The 27,110-nt window shown below is 37.1% G+C and overlaps 1 protein-coding gene across 5 annotated transcripts; it reads right to left on the reverse strand.

Moving 5' to 3' along the window:
- Nucleotides 1–366: 366 nt before the first annotated feature.
- Nucleotides 367–26,938, reverse strand: kif5aa (kinesin family member 5A, a). 5 transcript variants are annotated; one of them, XM_083554422.1, is made up of 30 exons: nucleotides 26,375–26,902; nucleotides 25,430–25,517; nucleotides 24,271–24,344; nucleotides 23,732–23,836; nucleotides 23,039–23,087; nucleotides 22,718–22,773; nucleotides 22,541–22,628; nucleotides 17,187–17,311; nucleotides 14,590–14,694; nucleotides 14,278–14,426; nucleotides 13,903–14,051; nucleotides 13,374–13,591; nucleotides 12,726–12,794; nucleotides 11,635–11,841; nucleotides 11,161–11,307; nucleotides 10,876–11,064; nucleotides 10,651–10,768; nucleotides 10,393–10,442; nucleotides 9,515–9,621; nucleotides 9,103–9,204; nucleotides 8,930–8,990; nucleotides 8,302–8,373; nucleotides 8,058–8,162; nucleotides 7,716–7,932; nucleotides 7,226–7,367; nucleotides 7,058–7,122; nucleotides 6,929–6,956; nucleotides 3,840–4,014; nucleotides 2,210–2,296; nucleotides 367–1,717 (listed from the first exon to the last, which is right to left on the reverse strand). In XM_083554422.1, the coding sequence occupies exons 1-29, from the start codon at nucleotides 26,501–26,503 to the stop codon at nucleotides 2,291–2,293; spliced, it is 3,195 nt and encodes a 1,064-aa protein (XP_083410548.1). In that variant the 5' UTR covers nucleotides 26,504–26,902; the 3' UTR covers nucleotides 367–1,717; nucleotides 2,210–2,290. The 5 variants fall into 5 exon arrangements, with proteins under 5 accessions (XP_083410548.1, XP_083410547.1, XP_083410549.1 ...); XM_083554421.1 differs by having other exon boundaries at nucleotides 3,840–4,026; XM_083554423.1 differs by lacking the exon at nucleotides 3,840–4,014 and having other exon boundaries at nucleotides 26,375–26,938.
- Between the last annotated feature and the right edge of the window lie 172 nt (nucleotides 26,939–27,110).

Here is a 27,110-nt window from a genome sequence, read left to right on the forward strand (position 1 = left end):
TTAAATTACAAAAAGCAGTTCATATACACAAACCTAATGTTGCCAAACTTCTTGGACATTACAGCTACATTCCTAAACATTCGATTTTATGTCCTAACTTACTTAGATATAGAAAGACACAAAAAGAACCTTAGTGGTGTTATTATCTATTAGCTAAGTATTCATTATGTGTGTAAATGTTTGTTCAAATAGTTAGGAAATACACAATGTTCTTATTATCTCCATGCACTTTTTATGTAGTCATTTTCTGCGCATTTTTTAACGTTGGCAATAATTCTGCACGTAACCAGATGACAATCAAACTATGATATATGTAATATATTACTCCAGATCCAAGACACAACACAACACAACACACATCCAGAGTATGTGTAATTGTCTTTAATGAACATTTATTTCTTGCAACTGGTAACCAACAAACTACATAAACTACATCAATGTACACTCTTTGACCTGAACATAAGACATGAGTAATGTGTAGACAATCTCAAGTTTCAGTCCTTCACTATTACAGTAGATCTATGGATGAATCTATGGATCTACTGGATGGCTCCAGTACAGATTTGATTAAGAACGATTCCTGGCTAAGCACTTAGGAAAAGGATTGTGATTCATATTTCTAACACTAATCTTTTTTTATATCGATAACCTTCTGCATCGATATTTTCATCAGGTAAGAACAGTAGGATCAATATTCATAATTTACAAATATTCTTCTGATAAAATATAGATACCAGTGAGATGGATTCTGGCATATACACACACAGTTCTAACTAATATCGGTGAAATGGTGCATAAGAGAAGGGAAAGGGGAAGAGAGTGATAGGCAGGAAGACAAAATGGATAAAAGACACATGTGTAAGAATAAGAAGGTAGATTGAAGCAAAGCAAAAATTATAAACACACATCATTAAGCCCTTGTAGATGACGACCAATATCTGCTCCACATTGTTCATGCTTTCTCCTATCCTGACTGGCTGATCAGGTTGTCCAAAGAGAAAGAGAACCCCTCACTAGAATTTGGGAAAATCGACCCAACTCAACTCAATCCATTTTGAGAAGTTGTTAATGCTTGAGGCTGACAATAAGTTTGATAGAATGTTCTGAAAAACTTCCCATGATCCTCCTGACATTGATATGACCATTCTCAACTGGATGACAGCATTTACATGATGTTAGAATAACTGGAGGTAGTCAGTACATGGATATAGCATGTGCAATAAAATGTATGCACCAATACAATCACACCTGCAGCTTTCTATTAATAATACAGAGACTTGCATTTACATACAGGAAGGAAAAGCGGTCTATTTTAAGGCTCAGCAAAAGACTAGATTTTCCAAAGGCTGCAATGTATATTTGTCACTATGGTCTGGATTTACTGAAGGTTTTCATATACTTGCTCTAAAAACACTTTAGGAATTTACAACAATTACATTTCTTTTTATATTCTTTCACAAGTAGCAATGCTTCAGGAAATTATTCAGGTGTCTCAAGATATAAATTATGCTCCTTAAACTATACAGGACAAACATGCAGCATTGCTATGAAATATACAAGGTAGAACTATAAGAGTGCAGTATGGAAATAATGACTGTGATAGTGAGGAACCACTCGGTGATATACAGTTTTAGACAGGACAAAACAAGGAAGTCTGGGAATTTGTAAATCCGGCAAGTTCTAAGTAGACGTAGAAAGCAGACAGCATGCATGGAATCTGAAAGAGGAAAGGGAAATAAACCCATCAGGCAACAGTTACAAAAAATGGATCATAGATAAAAATAAATAAAAAAGATCAGTCTGAGAACAGATTTTGAGTTGAATTATATTGAAAGCCCCACTGCATGTATGTGTAATTTATCTGCATTGTTGTCTCAATGTCCAGTCAACTGGTTTTTGATGTTTTACGTTTATACTTTTCGACTAGTTAAAGTAAAACCAAATAATTATGAAAAAAGATAACATTAAGCCATGGAAATCAAAGGCTAGTTAAATGCTAATACTGATTACATGTACTTTATGTGTGTCTGCTGGACAACTGACAATGTAAAAGTCATTTAAACACTAATTGGTTGTAAAGTATACAGTTTATTATTATTGTTGTGATTATTTACAAGGTAATGACGAAAACCTATAACGTAATATGTTTAATTCGGTGCACAATGATGTTAGAGCAAGTGAGTGTATGCAAGTGTGTAAATGTGCTTACCAGTAAGGTGATTAACTGGCTGCAGCCTCTGGCTGCATGATATAATGTCTGGATGGTTCCACCCTACTGCCACAGTGTGCATCACTCCTGCAACACAATGAGTTCATAGTGTTTATTAGATATAACACACACATAAAGCATTACACTGTATTTTCTCTGTAATTCTATGATCAGAAGTGAATAAAACTGTAAAAGGAGGTGGGGCTAAATCAATCAATACAGCTTATCTTAAGCTGTGCTTAGTGATACTTTCAAAATGGCTCACTATTAAATTTACTGTAATACAAATCTCATTTAGAAATGATAAACACAGGTAGAATACGTGCCAAGTCACAATAAAATCTCCTCTTAATTGTTCCAGTTACAGCCATTCAAAACCAATGATTCAGTCCACAATGTATCATGTATCACCCATCCACCTGTGTATACGTGTTTTTCACCTAAGAATGTGCATAATATATAGATAATTATTTAGATTATACACATATGTATTGTTGAAATTTATTATATTTCAACAGCCTTACAATATTACTGAGTATAATAATAATAATAATAATAATAATAATAATAATAATAATAATAATAATGTGTGTACAAAAATATTGATTATTCCAATACAGAATAAACACAAAAACTGTCTTTCTAACATGTTTTGTATACATTTCTAATTAAGCTAGGATGATTTTAAATATTCTGTTTCTATAGATTTTGTTTCTATATACAATACAATCATTAATTCAATCAGTTGACAATTGTAAAATTGTGTAGAAATAAATGAATACACTTATATTGCCTCTTTGCAAACACACATTTTAATTGCACAACTTGCACAGACTGCAAGTATTGAATCTCATCTCAACTATATACTGTATATTCTATTTCACTTGCTACTATAACTCATAGCCAAATGTATAATTTTTTTTTATTTTATTGTATTTGTTCTTATTATATTTTATTATATTTTAAATTCCATTTTATTTTTTCAGCATATATTAAATTCTTCTAATACTATTGTCAGAGAGCCACCAGTCACGCCTCCCTCCAACGCTCTACACTTTCGCTCAGCCTCTTCCTCCTACTAATCACCTACACCTGTCTTCCATTTACTCGTCCCTTATGTAAGGTCCCTACTCCCCTTTACTACCCGTCCGATCTACCGTTAACTAACCATAGATCATCCAGACTAACTACCGTTCCTACGACCTCTTGAGTTGTCAATGCTACCCGCTACGATTCTTGTGAAGCATGCCTCAGTTAAGTTAATTGTTTCCTGCACTCCTGTTACTTAGTCTCTTGTGTATGCCTATCTTTTTCGGCTTCTCCCGTTAGGGGTCGCCACAGCGGATCCTCCGCACGTTTGATTTGGCACATGTTTTACGCTGGATGCCCTTCCTAACGCAACCCTCCCCAATTTATCCGGGCTTGGGACCGGCACTAAGAGTGGCTGGGGATGGTTCCCTGACCGGGAATCGAACCCGGGTCGCAGCGGTGGGAGCGCTGCATCTTAACCACTAGACCACCAGGGGACCTGTGTATGCCTATCTAAGATCAATAAAAGAAACATTGTTTTACTCCCGGTTCCTGATGCCTGGTCTATCCTTGACTGAGGATCGGACCGAAAAGAACTAACCTTGATGGATCCCCAACCAGCTCCAATCACGGATCCAGTCAAGGAACTCGTTGCCGCTCTCCAGGAGGCGTTCACTCCGGCTTCTACCAGCGTGGCTTCACCGCCTGCCTCCGGCAGCCCAATGACTCTTCCGGCTTCATACTCCGGGAAAGCGGCCGAGTGCAGCGGCTTCCTTCTGCAAGTCAACCTATACATTGAAATGCAGCCTACTAAATTCCCCACCAATCGTTCCAAGGTGGCTTTTCTCATCTCCCTGCTAACCGGAAAGGGTCTGTCATGGGCGAGAGCTATATGGAATGCCAATAGTGCCCTGACCACCTTGTATTCGCTCTTTACCAGCCACTTCGCTGAAGTGTTCAGCATAACCACCAGGGCACTTACCACAGCGGACCTATATACAAGAAGCCTTAAAACAGGGCTTCATCACCCCATCCTCTTCTCCAGCGTGGGCGATAAATAGAAGACGGCCTTCATCACCCCCACAGGGCACTATGAGTACTAAGTAATGCCATTTGGACTGTCCATTTCTCCAGCCGTATTTCAGACGTTTATGAACAAGGTGTTTCGACCGTTTCTTCATCAGTTCTTCATCGTCTACATTAATGACATTCTCATATACTTCTAAAATCTAACGGAACATCGGGGTCATGTCACCCAAGTCCTGGAATGATTACGGAAGCACCACATCTATTTAAAGCTGAAGAAGTGTAAGTTTCACCCAATGTACAGTTCCTGGGGTACGACATCAGTCCGTCAGGGGTACGAATGGGCCAGGGGAAGGTTAAGGCAGTTCTGGACTGGCCACGTCCGGGTTCCACAAAAGAGCTCCAACACTTCCTGGGATTCTCCAATTTCTATCAGAGGTTTATTCGTTATTTCAGTTTGGTCACCGTCCTGCTCACCTCACTCCTGAAGGAAAAGACCAAAACCATTGTCTGGAACCAGGAGGCCAAGGAGGCCTTCATAGAACTCAAAAAGAGGTTCAGTACCGCCACCACTTCTATGACACCTGGATCCTCAATTTCCATTCATTGTGAAGGTGGACGCCTCCTCCACAGGCGTAGGGACCGCTCTATTCCAACATATGGGTAACCCTCCTTCTTCTTGAAGAAACTCTCTCCCGCAAAACAGAACTATGACATCAGTAATCGAGAACTTCTAGCTATCAAACTGGCTCTGGAACAGTGGCAGCACCAGTTGGAAGGGACGACGCATGTGTTTACGGTGATCACAAGAACGCCTTAATCCCCATCAGGCCAGATGGGCTTTGATCTTCACCCCCTTTCACTACACCATCACCTATCCTCCAGGATCCAAGAATGGGAAATGACCCCACGGACCCGGAACCTTTTATTCCACCCAACCTCATCCTCGGTCCCATCGTGTGGAATTCTGATGAGGAGATCCAAATGGCAACCCGTGGGAAACCTGCCCCACCAGAATGCCCTGAGGGGAGGACATTCATCTCATGGACTTGCCGTCAACCTCTGTTGAGGTCAGTCCACGAGGCTCCAGGTTCAGGCCACCCGTGTAGGAGACAGACCCTCCTTATGTGCCGATCTTGCTACTGGTGGCCTGGTATGGTTGGAGATGTTGAAAGATACGTCCAATTCTGCTCTGTCCGGGCTATGTCAAAGACACCATGCCACTTACCAGTGGGAATACTGGTTCCCCTACCAACCACACAATGACCTTGGTCCCATTTAGGAATCGACTTCGTCACAGATCTGCCGAACTCTGACGGCAACACATGCACCCTGGAAGCTGTAGATTGCTTCTCCAAATCTTGCAGATTGGTTCACCTCCGAAGTCTGCCTACAGCTCTAGAAACCACGGAGGTACTCTTCCAACACGTGTTTCAAAATGTTGGCCTCCCGGAAGAAATAGTGTCAGTCCTCAGTTCATGTCCCACGTGTGGAAGGCGTTTTTTAAGCTACTCATTCACAGACTAATGGCCAGACAGAGCGGAAGATACAGGAGCTTAGACGCTACCTACGATCCTTCTGCCACTGGACAAGAACAGCTGGAACAGATTCCTCCCGTGGGCTATGTACGCACAAAACTCCCTACGCCAAGAAGTCACCTGGTTGACCCCATTTCAGTGTGTGCTTGGCTTTCAACCTCCACTGTTTCCCTGAATGGAGGAACCTTCAAATGTCCCCTTGGTGGATCACTGGTTCCGAGAGAGCGAGAGAGTTTGGGAGTCGGCACACACCCAGCTCCAAAGAGCCCTTAGGACCACAAAAAGGACAAGACAAAACGCCCTGGACCCGGCACTCCTGGGGGAGTTTCACCTCAATCACCCTGACCGCCATGCACCCAGAGGTCCCGCGCTGGGTTAGGGCGCCGGGAGCAGCCCCTGGAGGAGGGTGTAATGTCAGAGAGCCACCAGTCATGCCTTCCTCCAATGCTCTTCACTCTTGCTCAGCCTCTCCCTACTACTAATCACCTACACCTGTCTTCCATTTACCCGTGCCCTTTATATGGTCCCTCTTTCCCTTCACTCACCGTCTGATCTACCGTTACCTAACCATAGATCATCCGGCCTACCTACCGTTCTTACTCTCGTGTTTGCTAAGATCAATAAACGACAATGAAGTTTTACTCCCGGTTCCCGACGCCTGGTCTATCCGTGACAACTACATATTTACATTTTTTTTACATTTAAAATTCCATTTTATTTAATGATCATAAAAAGGCATGGTTATGTTTGTGGCTAATAAAATATGAATTGTATAAATTGCTGACAAACTTATAACAGATAATAATATGAATTGATTATGATGCATGTTTTTGTGCTTGTCTCTGTGTTCATTCATGAGTGTGTGTGTCTGAAACTTACTGTTTATGCTGACTTATTTCTCATTTCTATTCAACATATCTATTATTCTAGTTTTTTTTCTAGTTTCATTTTATGATAATTAGTGCATATTGTATTGTGTAATAATTTAGTCAGTTTTTAGTGAGCATTTGTGAGCTGCAACTTGATTAGTAGTGAGAGATAAAAAAAATGTCTTTATGATGAGAAGTTCACTACCACTTAATTGTACATCACATCACTGAGCATATAAATATGTATAATAACCCACCTGTTGTCATTAATGTCTGGGCTGTTTCCTAAAATAATAAGAATAGATATTAGTTTTGGATGCACACTCAAAGACAAAGATGTACAGTCTGATTCGCATTAACATCATGCTTTTAGTAGATACACCAACCATTTTCCACATCCAGCGGGTAGGAGCTTAAAACGTCTATAGATCTCACAGTGCTGTAACCAACTCTGCAAAACACAAGAATATACAGAATACATGAAGAGAAATTGAAGTGTCGATAAAAGAAGACAAAAAAAGAAAATAAATATATGAAGGGTTAAAATGACTTACACATTAGATTTCTGAGGAACTGGCTTTTCCTCTCTCTGGAACAGAACATTGCTGAATGATGTCACAGGCTCACTAGCTCGCATGGATTGAGATGTAGTGGGAGACGTAGCAGTGCCATAGTTCCCAGGCCTCACTGGCTTTGCTAAGAAAAAACAAAGCAAATGACACATACTAAAATTTAGCAAACAGTTATAAAATCTGATATGTGAATAATTTTTTGCCTGCACATTTAGCTTGTGTATATGCTCATATTATATATTTTTTTAAAGCTCATAAAACCCAACCTCAAATTTTATGTATAATTCTGCACGTTACCCTCTGGATACACTCTTGGGACTTCTATGGTTAATGATGTACATTAACTCATATAGAGGCTTAAAGAAACCTAGTAACCCTGTCCTTTATTCTTGTGGAAATAACAGTTAGATTTAAAAGTCTATCTGTTATTTCCTTTAAATGTATTAGTTGCGACACTCTCAGGCTACAGTACCAATCTGAGCAGTGTGTGGACGGCGCAGGGCGTTGCGCAGACGCATGGCATCCCGAATACGCTCCACTTCCTGCTGGTAGCGGCGCCGATCATTCATGGCACCTTGTTTGGCGTCCTTCAGTGCCGTCTCAAGTGCCCGAACGCGCTCAGCCGTAGAGCGAAGACGCTTCTCCAGTTTCGGAAGCTCACAGCGCAGATCTGCATTATCACGTACCAGCTGGAGAGGAAGTTGAGATGTGAAGAGGAATTTAATTTCAGGACATTAATTCAATTCAAATGTACATTATTCAATGTTTAATGGAAATGTTCAATGTAGGAAACAAAAACACATGGTTCTGTTACCTGTTTGTGAACCTTTGTAAGCTGGTCCAGGTTGTTTTCAAGAAAGGAAATCTTCTGCTTCTGGGTGTTAGACCCCCCACTATCATCAGGTCCAATTTCTGAACTCTGGCCAGAAATTGGATAGAATAATAAAGAGAGGAGCAAAATACTTTATCTAGTTATAATAGTACAGGCTATAATATGTGCCTGTAAAGTATCATTCAGTCACTAGCATGTATTTGTTGCAACCTGATCTGGTCCTCACTTTTTTAACTCGAGTCGTGAGGTCTTGAACAAACAGCTTGCGCAGGTTGTGGAGGGTCTGGAGCTCACGGGCCTATCATATAGAAGGACATAAAAGGATAAAAGTGTGCTGAGGGTGAACTAAAAAGGAAAATGATTCATTGCTCACACTGGAGGTTCTATAAAATATACACACATCACAATTCTATAACAGTAAAATGTTAAGAGTCTGAATACTTATTGTAATGTTTTTTCTCAATTTATATAGATTGAAATCTGGTCTTGTATAATTGAAATTGAGTGCTCAGGAACATGGCCCACATGACTGCTGAGTGAAGAAACATCATTAGAAAAACTTTATAGTGAAATCCTAATATATTGTTACTTATTTTGTCAAATTCTGTCTCTCTGTTGTTTTCTATGTTGTTCTCTAATTAGGTCTACGCTGCCACTGTCATCTCTTAACAAATGTGTGACTTTTCACAGTTGGGATTCAAGAAACAGACAGACATACATTCAATATAGTATTTATGCACTCTGCTTTAGATTGAGATTTAGATTTACATTCAGAACGGTGTGGAAAATATCCATAAACCTGCCATAAGAATGGGCAGAAAGAATTAATGGATGAACTCAAAAAATAAACTCACGACCGTCTCCTCTAGGCCCTTGAGATCTTGCTTTGACTGCTCATGCCTCTCCTGCTGAAATCTGAGGGAGAAACATAATGTATGTGAGAAAAGTATGTCAAAACATATGATGCTATACTGCAGACATACAATCTATATATTCTACACATGTCCTGCCACTGTTTCTGACTTACGATAGCTGTTCCAAGCGTGCGTTCTTTGTGTCCTCCTGTAGCTTCAGGTTGCTGAAGTCGGATCGCACATGGGCTAGCTCTAATTCCAGAGCCTGGTTCTTACTATTGAAAGAAGTTATGAAAAGTTATATGGATAGCTTTTGTATTCTAATTGACAAAAGATATTACACAATATGTGTCACTATCAATGAAAGCTAATCACTTATAATAAAGAACTAGCCAGTCATTAATTTTGCCAAATAATTACTGTATTTACTAGATATTATGCATAGAAATTGTACAATATTTTTATTAGATATAGTAAGAGTCTAATTGGGTCCCCTACACTATAGTGCTAATAACTTACAGAACATAGTGTTTAATAGATCATTAGTTGAATAAATTATTAATAAAACATATAAATGTTACTGACTCAGTAAGCTCATCAATAAGGCGTTGTTTCTCATTGATCTCATCACGCAGTTGGCTGAGTTGAGTGTGGCGAGGTTCACGTTGGCCTGCAGCGCTGTGAACAGCCTTCTGGAATGACACAAATGGAGAGAGAAAATGCTATTTATAGATGCAAATATATTCAGTCCGCTCAAATGGCAGAACAAGTTATTTAGTTTTTGCTGTACACAGAAGACGTATGAGATGCTAGATCAGAATTTTAGCTTTAAAACCACATGCCTTCACTGAATAGCACAACAAATATTTGGCCTCACTAATCCAGTACTTTCAGATGAGACTGTTTATTATTTATGGTAAGGTGCATGTTAAATGCTGTAAAAGTTAATGCAGCATAACCATTTATTATGCATTATGAATTATGCATTATTTACTTGTAGAATTTTCATCTGGATAGGTAGGTTGGTCATCACATTTTGCATGCCGTCTATGTTTCCAGTCTGTCTGTCTATTATCTGAATTAATACCTAAATAACATCACTAATAACTTTAATTTGTGCTTGATTCAAGCAATTCATACTGGAACACGTCTTTGTTAATACTTAATTACAGAGTCTAAGATGGAAGCCTCTTGTTTTATACTTATGTTCTGCTTTCAGATTTGTACTAATATGTTTTGAAAACCATGTCTGGACATTTATTTCACCTTATCTACTGGTCACTAACTAATTTTACACTTCCCTGGCAGATCTAAAAGGTGTAATTGTAATATCAATCTATTTTTTTTTTCTGACTGTAAACCTTTCTCTTGAAAGTGGTTACTAAACTTGGATAAAATTGCCTGGGGTTTTATGCTAATGCATTTGACTGGAAAAATTCATAGACAGAAGTATAAACACTTACCCTTGCTTCAGATTCACCTGTCTCTGGCTTTTCTGCTCCTTCCAGCTGTTCTGCAATGCCATTTTAAACCAGGTTTTACTTTTGAGTATGCATGCCTTTTCTTGAACATGAAAGCTTGTCTGTTTTTATTTTTTATTTAAACACTATTAATTATAAAAAAAATAAAATAAATACACTGTATACTGAACAATATGCTGAATACTTATTTTTCCAGACATTTAATATATAATTTAAATATGCATTATATGCATGCCTTACCTGGATTCTGTAATAGGGACAGTTCTTCACTCAGAGCATCATAGTTATCCTCTAGCTGTCTCTTCTTCTGCTCCACATTTTGCATATACTCGGTGAGAGAGCGGATCTTTGCCTCATGCTACAAACATGACACACACGGAGGTTAGTTTCAATCAATTCATTATATAATATGTCCCTAGTAGACTAGTAGTCTAAACAGTTTATCATCACTCTCAGAATCTAAACCTGGGAGATGAGGAGTTGGCAGGAGGAGAGTTCTCGGCCAGTCTCCTCCATTTTGCGGTGGCACTCCAGCTGCATGCTCTCCAGCTGCCTGCACCGCTTCACCATCGACTTCACCTCCGATTTAATCTTGCTGATGTATAGCCTGGCCACTGTGAACTCTTCCTCTATAGCGCCACTGATTTCTACTGGCTGAAAAGACGCACAGACAAATTAAAACAATTATTTTTTGGCTGATCATCGTTGACTAGCATTATTTAGAAATAACTACTGTGTGTACATATTTACCAGTTTGATTTCTCCATTGCCCACAATGGCGCTGAACTCACTCAAGTCTCGCATCAAGCCATTCAAGACATCAGCAATGCGCTTCCTCTGCTGCGAGCTCACCTCCTGCATCTGAGCCAGTTCAGCTTCCAGTTCCATTAGACTGGCCTGAAAGAGAGAGGGAAAGAGGGAGAGGGGAAAAAAGAGAGAGAGAGAGAGAGAGAGAGAGAGAGAGAGAGAGAGAGAGAGAGAGAGAGAGAGAGAGAGAGAGAGAGAGAGAGAGAAATTAATATCTGAGCAAGACAGAGAAAACTCCAAGCAAAAGATTTCCAAGGGAACAAGGGCAGACATTTTGAAACATATTTTATACTTGCTGAGTCTGACTTAATATTTGTATATATATATATATATATATATATATATATATATATATATATATATATATATATATAAATACACGTCTGCGTGTGTGTGTGTGTGTGTGTACTGCTGTACCATTTTTTGGCTGAGTTGTTCAGCTAGTTGCTTATTGTGCAGGCTCTTCTCCTCTACCTCCTGGCTCTTCTGGTCATAGTTGACGGCAAGCTCCTCGAGCGCCTGCAGCACTTCCCTCACTTCAGCCTTTGCGCTCTCACTCTCCGAATGCAGCCGGCCCAGTTCACCTTGCACCTTATCACTGTCCCCACGTGTTGAAGCAAGCAGCTATAACGCACAGATCATTTTCATAAACGTGAACACACACAAAAATATACCCACACATAGACAATACCAGAGGTGGAAAGTAATGAATTGCATTTACTCTCTTTATTCTAATTTAGCAGGGTTTTTTGTTTAATTTAACTTTTTGGAGTATTTTTTTTAATCTGTAATTTCACTTTTAGTAAAGTGTGTTTTGTTTGAAGTATTGTACTTAACTACATTTTAAATCATATCCGTTACTGAGTAAAAAACAAACAACAAAAAAATCAAATAATAAAAACAAAAATCGTGCCACGAAAACTGATTGATTGATGGGCGGAGAACAAACTTGCGAAACTCACAAGAAAGAAAGATTCAGATGGACATGCCAGATGTCATTTATGCAAACCCGGCTGATAGCGAAATGCTGAATTCTGAATCTGCATTTGCAATTTCTCTAATTATCATAAATTACATTATAACAGGGGATTTTTTTTGCAGCAGTAAAAGTGCATAACTTACATTGGACTCATCTTATAGACTATAGCATTTTTGTGTTATTGCACATTAATTTGTAAAGGTGTTCCTTCAATTATAAACAACTAGTTTGAGATTTACATCTCCTTGGCCTTTTTGATCTTCCCTAGAATCCCCCACCCCACCCCCACTGTTGAAAACAGAGTCATTTTTAAATTAGCTTCTTTCTACTTTTACTTGATTAGATTTATAAACAAGTAACTTTACTTAGAATTAAGTAAAATTGAAGTAACAGTACTTTTCCTTTAATAGAATATTTTTGATTACTCTTTCCACCTCTGGACAATACTGACAGCATATTAACATAAATGTCACAAGTAAATGTAAACTGCTTGAGTATAGTAAAGTCTTTAATTAATAAATACAATCACCTCATCTTGAGCCAGCATTTGCTGTTTAAGCTTTTCAACCAACTGACACTGAAGATTGATTTCATCATCCTATACACAGAAACGGAAAAAGAGAAAGAAAGAGAGAGAGAGAGAGAGAGAGAGAGAGAGAGAGAGAGAGAGAGAGAGAGAGAGAGAGAGAGAGAGAGAGAAATTAATATCTAAGCAAAAGATTTCCAAGGGAACAAGGGCAGACATTTTGAACAATATTTCATACTTGCTGATTCTTACTTAATATTTGTATATATATATATATATATATATATATATATATATATATATATATATATATATATATATATATATATATATATATATATATATATTTATATATATATATATATATATATATATATATATATATATATGTGTGTGTGTGTGTGTGTGTGTGTGTGTACGTGTGTGCTTCTGCACCATTTTCTTGGCTGAGTTATTCAGCCAGCTGCTTATTGTGCAGGCTCTTAAGCCAAAATCAGTTTAAAACGTGTGACAAATTTTAATGAAGCAAAAGATACCAATGTCTAGGCATTTAGGGTTTCTGGAAACTTTTTTCTGCCAAATTGAAGTACAGCAGCACAAAGCTACACGTTTACACAAACAGATGGTGCATGGGCATGTTGGAGAGAAAACCTTGTCATCCAGGTGGCGGTAAAGCTTCCGGATCTCCTCCTCATACTTCTGCCGCTCCTCCTCCGAGATACGCACCACGATGGAGGAGGTGTCCAAGTTCCTCTCCCTTTCTTTCTCCTTTTGTTTCTCGATTTCTTTCTCATTGTCCAGAGACTCATCAGTGTTCTCAAATTTCATTATGTCGGCAGAAGCCTGTTCCACCTCTGGCACTTCCTCTCCTTAATAATTAATAAACAAAGAGAAGGCAGTGACTCAGCAGCATGCAAAGATTTATCATGTGGTTATATTTCTAAATTAATAGTGTAAATGGCTATAAAGTAAATCAACGGGTGAGGTTAAATTATGCCAAGCCTACAACTACACAGTTTAAGATAACAAAATAAAGTGATAGGTTTTTTTTTATTTGCATTTTTTTTATTTTTATTTTGTTCTCTATACTGTATGTGTGTGTATGTGTGTGTGTGTGTGTGTGTGTGTGTGTCTGTGTAGGTGTGTGCATGCACATGTGGGTACCATGCGTTTGTCTCACCATTGCGCCAGCGTTTCAGCTCAACCTCCAGCCTCTGAATAGTGTCTCTCAGAGTCTTATTCTTCTCCTTTTCCTTCTCATACTTCCTCTTCCATTGTTCTGCTGTCAGCTCCAAATTGATGGAGGCTGCGTTCTTGATTGTCTTAGCTCTGACAGGGTGACAGAAAAAGATTTTTCAAGATGGTGCACATCAGAAATAAAAAAAAAAAGGGGTTGGGGCAGTGACAAAAAGAAAATAATTCTCTTAAAAACTGCATTAAAATGAATACAAAATTCTTAATGAGATCTGAGTTTACTAAAACTTTACTAACATAAAAATCAGTGGCTTATTATTTTTATTTGGTTACATTATTGTGTTTTGTGTAATTCTCATACCGTTGTCCGAACATGAGTGTTGATTTGGTCTCGGCTTCATTGAAACCTGAAGGAGAGCAGCAGATAAACATGGTGGTTCTGCAGTTCCCCCCTAGAGAGTCCTGAAGGATCCTAGTCATTTTGCTGTCACGGTATGGCACATGGGTCTTCTGCTCACACACACAGGCACACACACGCATACATACACACAAGTTAATGAACGAGTAAATGTGCATTTATGTGTTTGTATTTGCATTTGAATGTATTGTTCGTTTGTTTGTATGTGTTTGTTTGTGTGTGCGTGTGTGTGTATATGTGTGTGTGTGTACTCACAGTTCCCTCAGCAAGAGCAGATATGACATTTCCCAGTGCAGACAGAGACTTGTTGATGTTTTTAGCCTCATCTAAGACAGCTCCGGCTGCACCAGTCTTACTGACCTATTAAACAACAACAACAACAACAAAAAAAAAAAAAAAAAAAAAAAAAAAAAAGGTTAGTCGGTACATGCAGGACTGAATATAAAGTAAATACGCGTTCTGTGAAAAGATCTCTGAGATCTAAGCGTAAACTCACCTCACCTCAACTCAACTCACCTCACCTCACCTCAACTCAACACATCTCAACTCAACTGACCATATCTCATCTCAACTAACCTCAACTGACCTCATCTCATCTCATCTCATGTCATCTTATCTCATCTCATCTCATCTTATCTCATCTCATCTCATCTCAACTCAACACAACTCAGCTCAACTCATATAATCTAATTCATTTCAACTCAACTCAACTCAACTCAACTCAACTCAACTCAACTCAACTCAACTCATCTCATCTCATCTCAGCTCAAGGCAACTCAAGGCAACTCAAGGCAACTCAAGGCAACTCAACTCAACTCAACTCAACTCAACTCAACTCAAGTCAAGTCAAGTCAAGTCAAGTCAAGTCAAGTCAACTCATCTTATCTTAACCCAACTCAACTCCTCTCATCTTATCTTATCTTATCTTATCTTATCTTATCTTATCTTATCTTAAACTCAACTCAACTTAACTCATCTCATTTCATCTAATCAAATCTAATCTTAATTTATCTCATCTTTACTCAACTCATCTTAAGCTTAACTTAACTCATCTCATCTAATCAAATCTAATCTTAATTTATCTCATCTTTACTCAACTCATCTTATCTCAACTAATCTTAACTCAACTCAACCCAACTCAACTCATCTCATTTCAACTTAACTCATCTCAACTCATCATAACTCAATTCAACTCCTCTCATCTTATCTTGACTCAACTCATCTCATCTGAACTCAACTCAACTTAACTCCTCTCACCTCACCTCACCTCACCTCACCTCACCTCACGTCATCTCATCTTATCTTAACTCAACTCATCTCAATTCAACTCAGCTCAGCTCAGCTCAGCTCAGCTCAGCTCAACTCATCTAATCAAATCTAATCTCATCTTTACTCAACTTAACTCAACTCATCTCATCTTTACTTAACTCAACTCAACGAAACTCATCTTATCTTGACTCAACTCAATTCATTTTTACTCAACTCATCTCAAATCAACTCCTGTCATCTCATCTCATCTCATCTCATCTCATCTCATCTCAACTTAACTCCTCTATCTTATCTTATCTTATCTTATCTTATCTTATCTTATCTTATCTTATCTTATCTTATCTTATCTTATCTTATCTTATCTTATCTTATCTAAACTCAACTCAACTCAACTCAACTCATCTAATCAAATTTTTATCTCAATTTACCTCATCTTTACTCAACCCATTTTATCTTGACTTCAACTCATCTTAACTCAAGTCAAACCAACTCAACTCATCTAATCACAACTCAATTTATCTCAATTCAACTCAACTCCTCTCATCTCAACTCATCTTAACTCAACTTGAACCAACTCATCTCATCTCATCTCATCTCATCTCATCTCATCTCATCTCATCTCATCTCAATTTATGCATATCTATATAACATAGTCACTATAAATATCTGAATATCAATTATGGCTTAGTAAATGTCCCTTCTATCCTTTTAATCCCAGGCCCAAGTAAGCACAGATAAAAATCTGCACAGAAACTCAACCAGTATTTACTTTGAGTTTATCATTAGTGTAGATATAGTCACTATAAATTATATAAGATTTAAACTATTTAAAATAATTTTACTCCCACTATTACAGGTATAAATTTGCTTGCTTGGGTTTACACAATTCTACAGGTGTTTTGTTAGATGGTCTCCTTATGAAAAGGCGGCACCCATATCCTAATGTAGAACTGGATATTGCATGTTTTAAAAGGACTTGCATACTTAACCAATTAGATAGATTTTTTTTATTATAACCATAGGTTATCTGACACAGGGTTCTGCTATATTATCTCAAAGAGACAAAGAATATTTGCCCAATGCATATCTGGTAAAATAAACAAATATAAAATAAACTGTAAGTATGATTTAAATTCCACTTGGTTTCATTAAGACTTAAAAACTAAAACTTCTGTTTCTTCAATCCTGCATTATGAAAGATACATACTCTAACAGTGATGAAGGAATTAGTCAGATTCACATTCTGAGAACTATTTTACTGTTTTACATGTATAATTTCAAACTCATTACTTGGGCAACCTCTTCTCATTTACCCAGCACTCTAAGCACAGATATATTGATAGTACTGAATAACACAGGGATAGTATAGCTAAGAATATTAACCATTTCCATTTTGCTCCCTAATGGTTTGTTTGCACATTGTGTTTTAGCAAAAACCCTGAAAACATTTACTGTTGAGAAACTCCACCCTTTATCCTCCACAATTTACCTTAAAATAAAGCATACCTGAGTTACTAAATGCTGACATGCATTTAATGACATGCATTTAATACTGTATTTGCAAGTTTACAACACAAAAGCACCTTCTCACTACCAGCCAGATCCACAAGGTAAAGTTTTCCACAAAGTTTCTGCTCGGTTTCCACATGCTCCTGCTTGATGTTGATCAGGAATATGCTGTGGCTGCGAGAACTATGTTCATTCATGTCTACAAAAATGAAAAAAAGAGGAGAAAGACAGATGAATCAGAAATAATGTTAAAATGAAATAAGGAGAAAGGATATATTTACAGTATATTTCAGTAACCAAAGTGCAATTTTCTCCAGCACACAAGCCACTAAACATAGTGGACTCTATGAACACTCATTTGAGTATCATAACTCTACTATTCTAAAAATGACCTTTACCAGAATAAGAAAATTGAAAAATAAAAATGCTAAAAAAGCTATACTTGTACCCGATTTAGGGGTAGTGATAACCACATATGCCATAATGTTACGAGGAACTGACTGAGATTTTGGGTTTTATTAGATAATTGATGCTGATTGATGCTTATATTATCTTAGGCAGAAGTTCCAGGATCATTCTCAAGGTCATCTCAAAATCCTCTTGCAAGCAACATACGCAAGACTAGATAATAGTCCAAGCATACAGTTTTTTCCAACTTTTTGCTGCAGTATTGACTAAAAAAAAACGATAAACATGTCAATTTGGTATCTCACAGAGGCTTGTGTAATGGAAAACTTTTAATCATATTCAATCATACTACATACTTAATTACTTTTTTTCACTTTTGAGTCTAACAACAGTTTTAACACATTATGAACCTTAGAGTGCGTCAGTAAAGAACATTCCGTTCCCCCCCATAGGTCGTTTTTTCACAGAGTTTTCATATGGCTACATGCTCTAAAACATTCTGTTCCAGGAAAAGGCAACTTGTTGTATGAATATGTTGTATGAGCTGCATGGGAATGTTAGGGGTAGGAGTGAAGAGTAATAAAAGCAAAAGTGCAAGAAGAGGAGTTATCTCTTTCCTCACTCACACACTGTGTCTGTGTGTGTGTGTGTCTGTGTGTGTGTGTGTGTGTGTGTGTGTGTGTGTGTGTGTGTGTGTGTGTGTGTGTGTGTTTGTGTGTGTGTGTGTGTGTGTGTGTGTGTGTGTGTGTGTGTGTGTGTGTGTGTGTGTGTTTGTTTGTGTGTGCTTGTGACAGACATCCCTCTGCCGAGGATCTTATTTTCTTTGTAATAAACTTTGTTCTGTTTGATTCTATTCAAGCATAAAACTATTATTTAGGATTTGGAGAGTTTACATCACACATGTAAACAGAGACTTTATGGAGCTTCAGCAATAGGGCAATATCACATGCTGGGCTGCTCTCCTTCAGGTTCCAATGGCCATTTAGTATTAATTAATGCAATTCATTAATTCATTAATGGTGAACAATAGAAAGGAAATTAGCTTAAATAATGTTCAATATTGAAAATATTCTCAGATTTAATACTGTTTTATACTGTTGGGTTATGAACAATAATAATACAAAAAGGTAATACTGAAAATTAATGCACTGTACAGTATACTATTATTTTATTATTATTTGCCACTACCTAATGACCAGTAAGAACTGAATAGCATTAAAGTACTGAATTTGATTAAAAAACAAAATCAAAATGTCTATGCCACAGTTTGCATATTCCTGGTTGATGTGTTTTCTTCAGTGTGGTTAAGCCTGGATAGGATAATAAGATTCGGTGCAAAGTAAAGAGAACTTCTTGTCCCTCTGTTGTTCTGATAGTAGGTGCAGCTGACCGTCACAGCTCTCTCTGTGCAAACTGACACACAGCAAAGGAACAGCTGTTTGCCATACACCCCCTCATCCCTGTGGCACCAGGTTGCTCCACAGTTTGCTAAGTAATCACCTATGATAACTCTTGTTAATTGCACACTGTTCTAAAGACATGAGAAAAAGTAAAGTCTGTGTCCATCTGAATGGGATAAGGACAAGCAACTGTTGAGAGTGCTGAAAAGAATTCTGGCTGCAGGCTAATATCCCACTGCTGAAAAACATAATTCCAGCAACCCTAGTTGGATTGTGACAGCTGTCATTATTAAACCTGGCATCCAGGAACACACAAAGCAGCCTAGCTGAAACTGAGAGGCGAGCATAATAATGCCTGAAATTAAGACATGAAAAAGGTGTCATCACATCCTTGGATGCAAACCATAGCATGTTTGCACAGCAAAGGTAAATACAAAAAACAAATTATACAGAAACAGAGAGAATTGGACATAAATCTCCTAAGGGACCCCCGTAGAATTTGCCCCTGATGATTTGTAGCTATCCACACTTGGTTGCATTAACCTAGAAAATGCCACATGTATTGTCTAGATTCTGATATTATTTGTTGCTATGTTCATGTTATATGGATGCTGATCCAAAGAATGGCACAGATTTTGCATGGTTGATATGTGTTCAATGTAATTTGTATAGTGCATTTAACAGTGGACATGATGGATGTGTACACATCCAGTGGGGTGGATCATTAAAACATTTGAGAGCTGTGTGTAAAAGAGTTAGCCCATATATTTGCATAGGTGTATCACCACTACCAATAGGGACCACTTGCTCTAATGCTAGCAGTAAATTAGCTAGCATTTCTTCCAACAAGATCATACATTTGAATTATAATGTAATCAGCATGTCTGCATTTTGCGCTTGGAAAGTATGAATCTGAATTTAGAGCACTGTCTAATGGGAGTACCAGTGGTGTAATACAGTCATCAGTGGATTTTCTGTTGCCCAATCTGACCTGCTTATGCTCTCCAATTCACTGAAACATGTGCCAGTGTGCTTTGGTGTGATTCAGCTTACTGTCTAAATTCGTAGTTGTGAACTGTAGAACTATCTGAACCCTTTTAGAGGCTCATGTAACCTGGCCATTGCACAGTCTCAGCTTGTGAATCATCGATTTTAGCTATGCCACTAGATCTGTAATTTACCCAGAAAGTTACTTTCTGTACTTTTTATGCTTAGTGGTTGTCGATTATGTGAGTGGTGAGCTGTTTAGAGTGCAGATATTTAGCTCAGATGTGACTCTGCCAAAACATAAATCTGCTAGCCAAGCTTTCAAGCATCAGCAGCTTTGTGCCAGCATAAGCATCTCTTTGCAGTCAGCACTGGGGATGTCTAAGCCCGACACTGTGTCTTTAAGATAGTCAACACTGAAGACGTTGAGCATGTAGTGAGTGCTCATCTTTAGTGTCTAGGTGACACTGGCTGTACAAGCATGAGTAATGTTGTATGGTTCAATTAACCGCATAGTGATTCGGGAAAGATGTAGGGAATTGTTATGAAGAAAGAAACCAAGCTGCTCAAAACTCCATATTAGTAGAAATTCAGTTAATATACGAGATTAAACTAGGCACATCACATTAATGTTGTTAAATTACAATAAATTTTATTTGGTATCAATATAAACTTTAATATCATTATCTTTAGTATTAGTACAAGACTATGAAAAAAATATATAAAATGATCAACTCTATCTTTTTATTGCACTGATTAATAATACAAAATATCATTTGGGGAAAAAAATACAACTTTAAATATAAGTAATTTAATTATGTTTTTATTTGTTCAAATACTTGCAGAGTAAAATATATTTTTTCTATTATAATATATTTTTTTCAATTATGTATTTTTTTCTATTAATCTCCTATGTCAAAGTAACATGTTATAATTAGAATGATAACTAATTGTTTTGATGAAGGCAGTGATCATAATATGCCCAAACCACACTGTCTATTCATCAAACTGTGTGTGAATAAATACCTGGTCGAGTCACATAAGCCATGCTTTATTCATGTATTCATATATTCATATATATATTCTCTGTTTATGATTCACATTACAATGATGAAATAATAAAAATAAAAAAATCCTAGAATCAAACAGTTTTTTTTTATTTTTTTGTGTTTTAAAATTTTATAAGCACTGAATAATTGAAGGATCACACAATACATACCACACATGTAATATGTACTGATCCACTATTCAGCAGCAACACAGATAACAAAAACCAATGCAGTGACACTAAACACTAAAATTCCTACAGTATACTTCAATATTTTTAATATTTTAAATAAATCATTTCAGCAGGTTCAAAATCAGAATGCAAATAGTCTCTTTTTTCATCCGTAGTGAACAAAATCAGAGAAGACCAATTCTACATAGAGCTTAATTTATGCATTCTTTAATGTGTGGGTTTTTTTTTTTGCCTTAGAGGTTTACATACATTTTTTTTTTTGCTGAACAAAAAAACTCTTAGTGTGGATGGAAGGCCAAAACAAGAGAAAAAGATGCAGTTTCAACTTTATCTAGACTACCTATATAGTGAGTTGATATACAAATCATCTCATCTATTTTTAATGTTTAATAGTTCAGATCAAATCTTTCACTACACTTATTAACATAAAAGCCCAAACTTTGGTATTCAGAGAGTGTATGATTACATATTGGAGTAGTGTTGGATTTTATATGTGGTTAATATATTGGTTTCCTCAACTTGGAGAGACCACCAGCTGAAATCATGTCTTACATCTTGGTTTTAAAGTTTATTTTAGATATTCATAAATACTGTAGAATCATGTTTGTACCACTTCCTGCAGACTGTTACAGACTCTCAGCACAAAATCGACATTTAGTAAATAAAAGAAGCAATTATCTAAAAGAATTTGTAAAAACCTGATCATAAGATTTGTGTGTGGGTTTTTTTTTTTACATTTGGTCCCTATTTGCTGTTCTAACAACCATCAGTCTTCTGGGAAGATGTTCACAGGGGCATTGTCATGCTGGAACAGGTTGAGATCTCCAAGTTCAAGTGTAAATGCCAAGTCACAACCAAACCCATCATAAGTGAGGCGAAATGTTTATGCTAATGCAGCCACAGCTGTTGTATACCATTGTGCACCTCAAACTATGTCACAACAATTTGAGGTGGATGTAACTGGAAAAGTCAGGTGCCCCAATACTTTGGTCTATATTGCATATCTGGTGATTGATAATACATTTGAGGCTGTTTTGTGAGTGATATTCTAGACACTCTTTTGAAATTTAATGGACTCATTAAAGACCAATAACTGGTAATAACCATCTTGTTTATGATGAAACATTATAGCGGGAAACCAAAGAACCTGCCATACATTACTGCATAACAATGCAAAACAAAATTTTCATTAATAGCCAAAAAGTCTTCACATGTCATCAACTCATATAAAATGTATTTGTCATACTAAAATTATATTTTTCCCCAAATATTTCCCTCATTCATTGCTTTCTTATATACAGACAATAAGCAGTAAATTATGTTACAAATATTAACTGAATCAATGCACACACTCGAATGGACTAATTTTGAAATAGTGTGTTAAAAGACTTACTGGTGACAGCAACATGACGGTTGGACTTTCCTTCATCAATCACATCCATCACCTCCTCTGGGCTTGAGACAAAGCGTTCAGTGCAGCCCTGAAAGTGAGTAACAGGCAATAGTCAGATCTAAACTTAATTACAAATAGTAAACAAATTTATAAAATGTGAAAGATGAGGATGTGTACCTTAACATAGGGGACACGGTTCTTGTCTTCATGTACACTCAGGTTTGTCTTGGTGACTACATACAGAATGTGAAAGGGCACGTAAATAAAACAGAATAGCGGAATGGCAAAAACTATAGTGTAGTGAAAAAAAAATTATTATATATATTTATATATATATATATATATATATATATATATATATATATATATATATATATATATATATATATATATATATATATATATATGTGTGTATATATGTATAACGAGAGAGAGAGAGAGAGAGAGAGAGAGAGAGAGAGAGAGAGAGAGAGAGAGAGGAGAGAGAATACAACAAACCATCTAGAAGATCCCGGATCTTTTCCATGTAGATCTCAAAGTAGGACACCTAACATTTGTTTAAGACACACAGATAGAGACACAGACTTATGGGTTTGGTAAAGCAGATGCATTTAATATAAGTAATAATTTTTGGATTACAATCATTATATTAGTGATTACTACTAGTCATAAAAAATGTACAAAAAAATTTATATCTTGGTGGGATCAAAATTTTGTCAACAGTTTAGACCTTATTTGGACATTTGGATGTTTTTTATTAGTGTAATTTTGTCATTAGAAAATCCTTAGAAGAAACATTTGTGTATATATGTGTGTGTGTGTGTGTGTGTGTGTGTGTGTGTGTGTCAAGTCAAGTCAAGTCAAGTTTATTTGTATAGCGCTTTTCACAACAGACATTGTCTCAAAGCAGCTTTACAGAAAACAACAGTGAAGGTGAATGGTGTGCGTTTGTCCCTGATGAGCAGCCGTGGCGACAGTGGCAAGGAAAAACTCCCTTAGATGATATGAGGAAGAAACCTTGAGAGGAACCAGACTCAAAGGGGAACCCATCCTCATATGGGTGACATCAAAAGTTTGGTCATAAATCTTTCAACAATAATTTCAACAATCTTTTTGTGTGTGTGTGTGTGTGTGTGTGTGTGTGTGTGTGTGTGTGTGTGTGTGTGTGTGTGTGTTGAAGTCATCAAATACCTTAATGTGGAACTCCAGGTTTTCATCCATGGAAAAAATATGGTTGAAAATATCCTCAGCAATTCGGGGTATGATGCCCATCCCATGAGGGTCATGCAGGCTGCCCTGAAAGCAAATCGGTATAATAGAATTATTATTAATACCATTCATATTAGCATATTATCGTGGCTTTGATTCTGTCATTTGGGATTTACAAAACCACAAAATGTAAAAGATGTTTATTTAAGAGGACACACTCAGTGTCAGTGAATTTAGACAATGTTTTTCCTCTTGTCACAAGTTGCTATTAAAAAATTTTTTTCAACAAATGTTTGCAGCTGTTAAAGTGAACGTGGACTTTTCACACCATTAAATGTAATTCTATTCAAATCAAAAGTATGATTCCTTGTTAATAAATTGCTATTTTTTAATTGTTGGCCTATAAAATTGTAGTATAAGAGAAACAAAACATTTTAGGATGTATGTTTATAAGAAATAATCAGTTCCAGGTTGGTAACAGCACTGGGATTACTTAAAAAGCAGCTAGAATTGTTTCATACCTCCATGGTGTGGGTCTTTCCAGAAGACGTTTGCCCATAAGCAAATATAGTGCCATTGTAGCCGCCCAGTACATCTGCATGATTGTAGGTACAAACACACACAAAAAATCCAGAAAAGATTACTTTCCCCTTTTTCCCATCATTATTTCAATTTATTGTCTTGGACACAGCTGACTTGCATCTGCTTCATTAGATCAGCACAGTCAATGATGCAACTGCACTGACATGTGGTCATTTATTTTTCTTATACCTTCCATGCATATTGAAGTCATCATTGCCTAAGTGATGAGAACAACCTGAAATCAGATTGGCTGATGAGTCAGGGGTCTCATTTGATTTGTTGTGTGTGGACATAGGATTTTTGTTCCATGTATACAATATAAACAATCTGTCTATCCTTGTACTCATATAGAGGAGCTACCATTCTAATGATCACTACACATAAATGCAATGCTACTGCACTGGAAATATAGATCTATTATTGTTACATACATACACACTGTCAAACCTCGAATGTTTTTCAAAACATTAACCTCTATGTTAATATGTTATTCGAACAATTTAGAAAATTCCACTTATTTAGGTTTTTGGCTTCACTTTCTAAGGACACCCCTAATGTTCTATATAAAACCTGGCACTAATGTGTTTCTTTGTAGAACCCTACAGCAGAGTGTTTTCCTATTAAAATAAATTTTAATAGGAAAATAAATTTTTTTGCAAACCTTTTTTACAAAACAAAACTGGCTGGTGTATTCACAAAACCTTTGATGAACCCTTTTGTTGTAATGTTTTAAAGCTTTTTCGCTTCTAAAAAAGGGTTGTACTGAAAGCGTTTTCTTAAAGATATAGAAATACTCTATATTGGGTTCTACAGAGAACATTTAAGTCTTCCCCTGAGGCCAACCAGAGAACACATAAAGGTTCAAATTTCTGAACATCATTTAAGTTCACTTCCTCAAAAGACTTTAAATAAATGTAAGCACAAAGCAATCAACCAATACTAATAGGATTATCTTTAATGTTTAAATTTCCCTTATTTTTCATGATAGAAATTCACCTTTATTCAACATGATGCAAGTGCAAGCGAATGTCTTTGTACTGATACCTTTAAATGAATGAATGCTGATGAATGCTGATATGTGAGCAGTTTTGGCCTTACCTTTAACTATCTGCTTGGCACAGGTGTTGTAGACCTGCTCTTGGGTGGTGTTGGTTGGAAACACACGATCAAATACATAAGACTTCCCCTAAAGAGGCAAGAGTCACACCCATGCATTAAAAAATATATATAAAGTATATACTGTATATTCATCTAAGAGAAATGCATTCTCCAGTGTATTTTAGATCTCCGTTTTTATAAGATTAATGCAGGGAGCAGGCCTCATCCAGAGCCAAAAGACTTTAGTTGAATTGAATGCTACCATTTACTCCCAAACAAAGCACCAGGAATATGTATCATTACTACCCTCTCAAACTCACCTCCCACCCTCCCTCAATTAGATTTGTTGAATACGATACCAGTTTTCAATGAAGTTCAACAAAACCTGAGCTCTATCTGAATGCACTTTCCTGTTTGGTTGATTTATTTGCAATATTAAATTAAGCTCAACCTCTGAGGTCATCTTTCTTTGCACATCCCTTCCGCACCTCCGCCTTTTTTATTCTAAGAGCAAAGGATTTTCTATTTGAAAAGAATTATATCATGTATAACAGGCTAATTGGGCAGTATTAGCATCATATGGCATGATGATTAAACAGACATAGTGTAAAAAAGCAAAAATAAAAATAAAAATCCAAGGACATGGCCTAGTGCAATGCAGTGTGGCTACAATCAAGTCTCACTGTAAGGTGAAAAAAGGCAAGCCCTTTTATTGGTGTATATCACAAATGTGTACAAATGTGTCCAAACACAAATTAATTTTTTTTATAGCAAAGATGAATAAAACCATCGCGATGACGTCATCCGGGCCGTCATCTTGACCTTTTTTTTTCTATCACTATCGTAGACGTCATATCAATATACTAATCCTAATCATTACACTTTGTAATTATGAAATTATGGTTTATTTTATTGTTTGAAAATAAAAGAATAAAGCATCTGTACCCCGATGCTGACGCTGTCGTCTCCTTGAAACGTCGGAAGAAATTTGTCTCCTCGCAGAATCTCGGCCTGGTTCAGAGGACGAAACCGACACAGCACCTTGATGTTGCATTCTGCGACAGGTTCAGTCATGCTGGCAGAAAAAAAAGCGCAAGCAGGGAATTTCTTAGGATTCGGAGACGAACAGTGTCAGGGTTTGCGGATGGTCCTGGAATGGCGTAAATACTTGCAGTGTCCAAATATCCGGATGACACCGCGATCAGGAGCGTGTGATTTTAAGAGACGCTCGAAATATCTCGGCTCCGACCTTCTGACTTGTGGATGAAGCTGGTTAAAAACGGTTCCTCCTCCAAAAATAGTGTTGCTGCTGTTGTTGTTGTTGTTGTTGCTTTGCCTGGACAGGCTGCGCGAGATGGCGGTCTATTAGCAGATGATGCTGCGAAGGATGCTGCGCTCAGTTTATAGCGGATGCGGAGGCCAGGGTGCGGTCTGCTGTGCGTGCAGCCAGACTCAGGGTTGCCAGATCATCACAAACAACCTTGTTCCTATTATTCCTGCAGCGCGAATAAAGATCGTCCCGAAATTTCATTAAGGATCACTTACTTCATTCAAATTATCTCTCTTTTTCGGTCTGTTTACATATATTCAATGTTTGATTTTAAAGAATGGTCTGTTTAAGATATAGACATTTTATTTTGTCTAAACTCGAGTACTAAACCGAGTAAGTCAGACAAATGAA

Source organism: Silurus aristotelis (assembly GCF_946808225.1).
Source record: "Silurus aristotelis genome assembly, chromosome: 11".
Classification (NCBI taxonomy): Eukaryota; Metazoa; Chordata; class Actinopteri; order Siluriformes; family Siluridae; genus Silurus; species Silurus aristotelis.

What these genes read in the sequence shown, in the direction of transcription:
- kif5aa (XM_083554419.1), bottom strand. Translation starts at nt 26,503, where the DNA reads ATGACTGAACCTGTCGCAGAATGCAACATCAAGGTGCTGTGTCGGTTT. An exon ending in GCTGAAACGCTGGCGCAATG is followed by an intron (nt 13,592 to 13,902) that starts GTGAGACAAACG and finishes TTAATTATTAAG; the next exon opens with GAGAGGAAGTGCCAGAGGTG. An exon ending in CAGGTGAATCTGAAGCAAGG is followed by an intron (nt 9,622 to 10,392) that starts GTAAGTGTTTAT and finishes GTGTCATTCCAG; the next exon opens with AAGGCTGTTCACAGCGCTGC.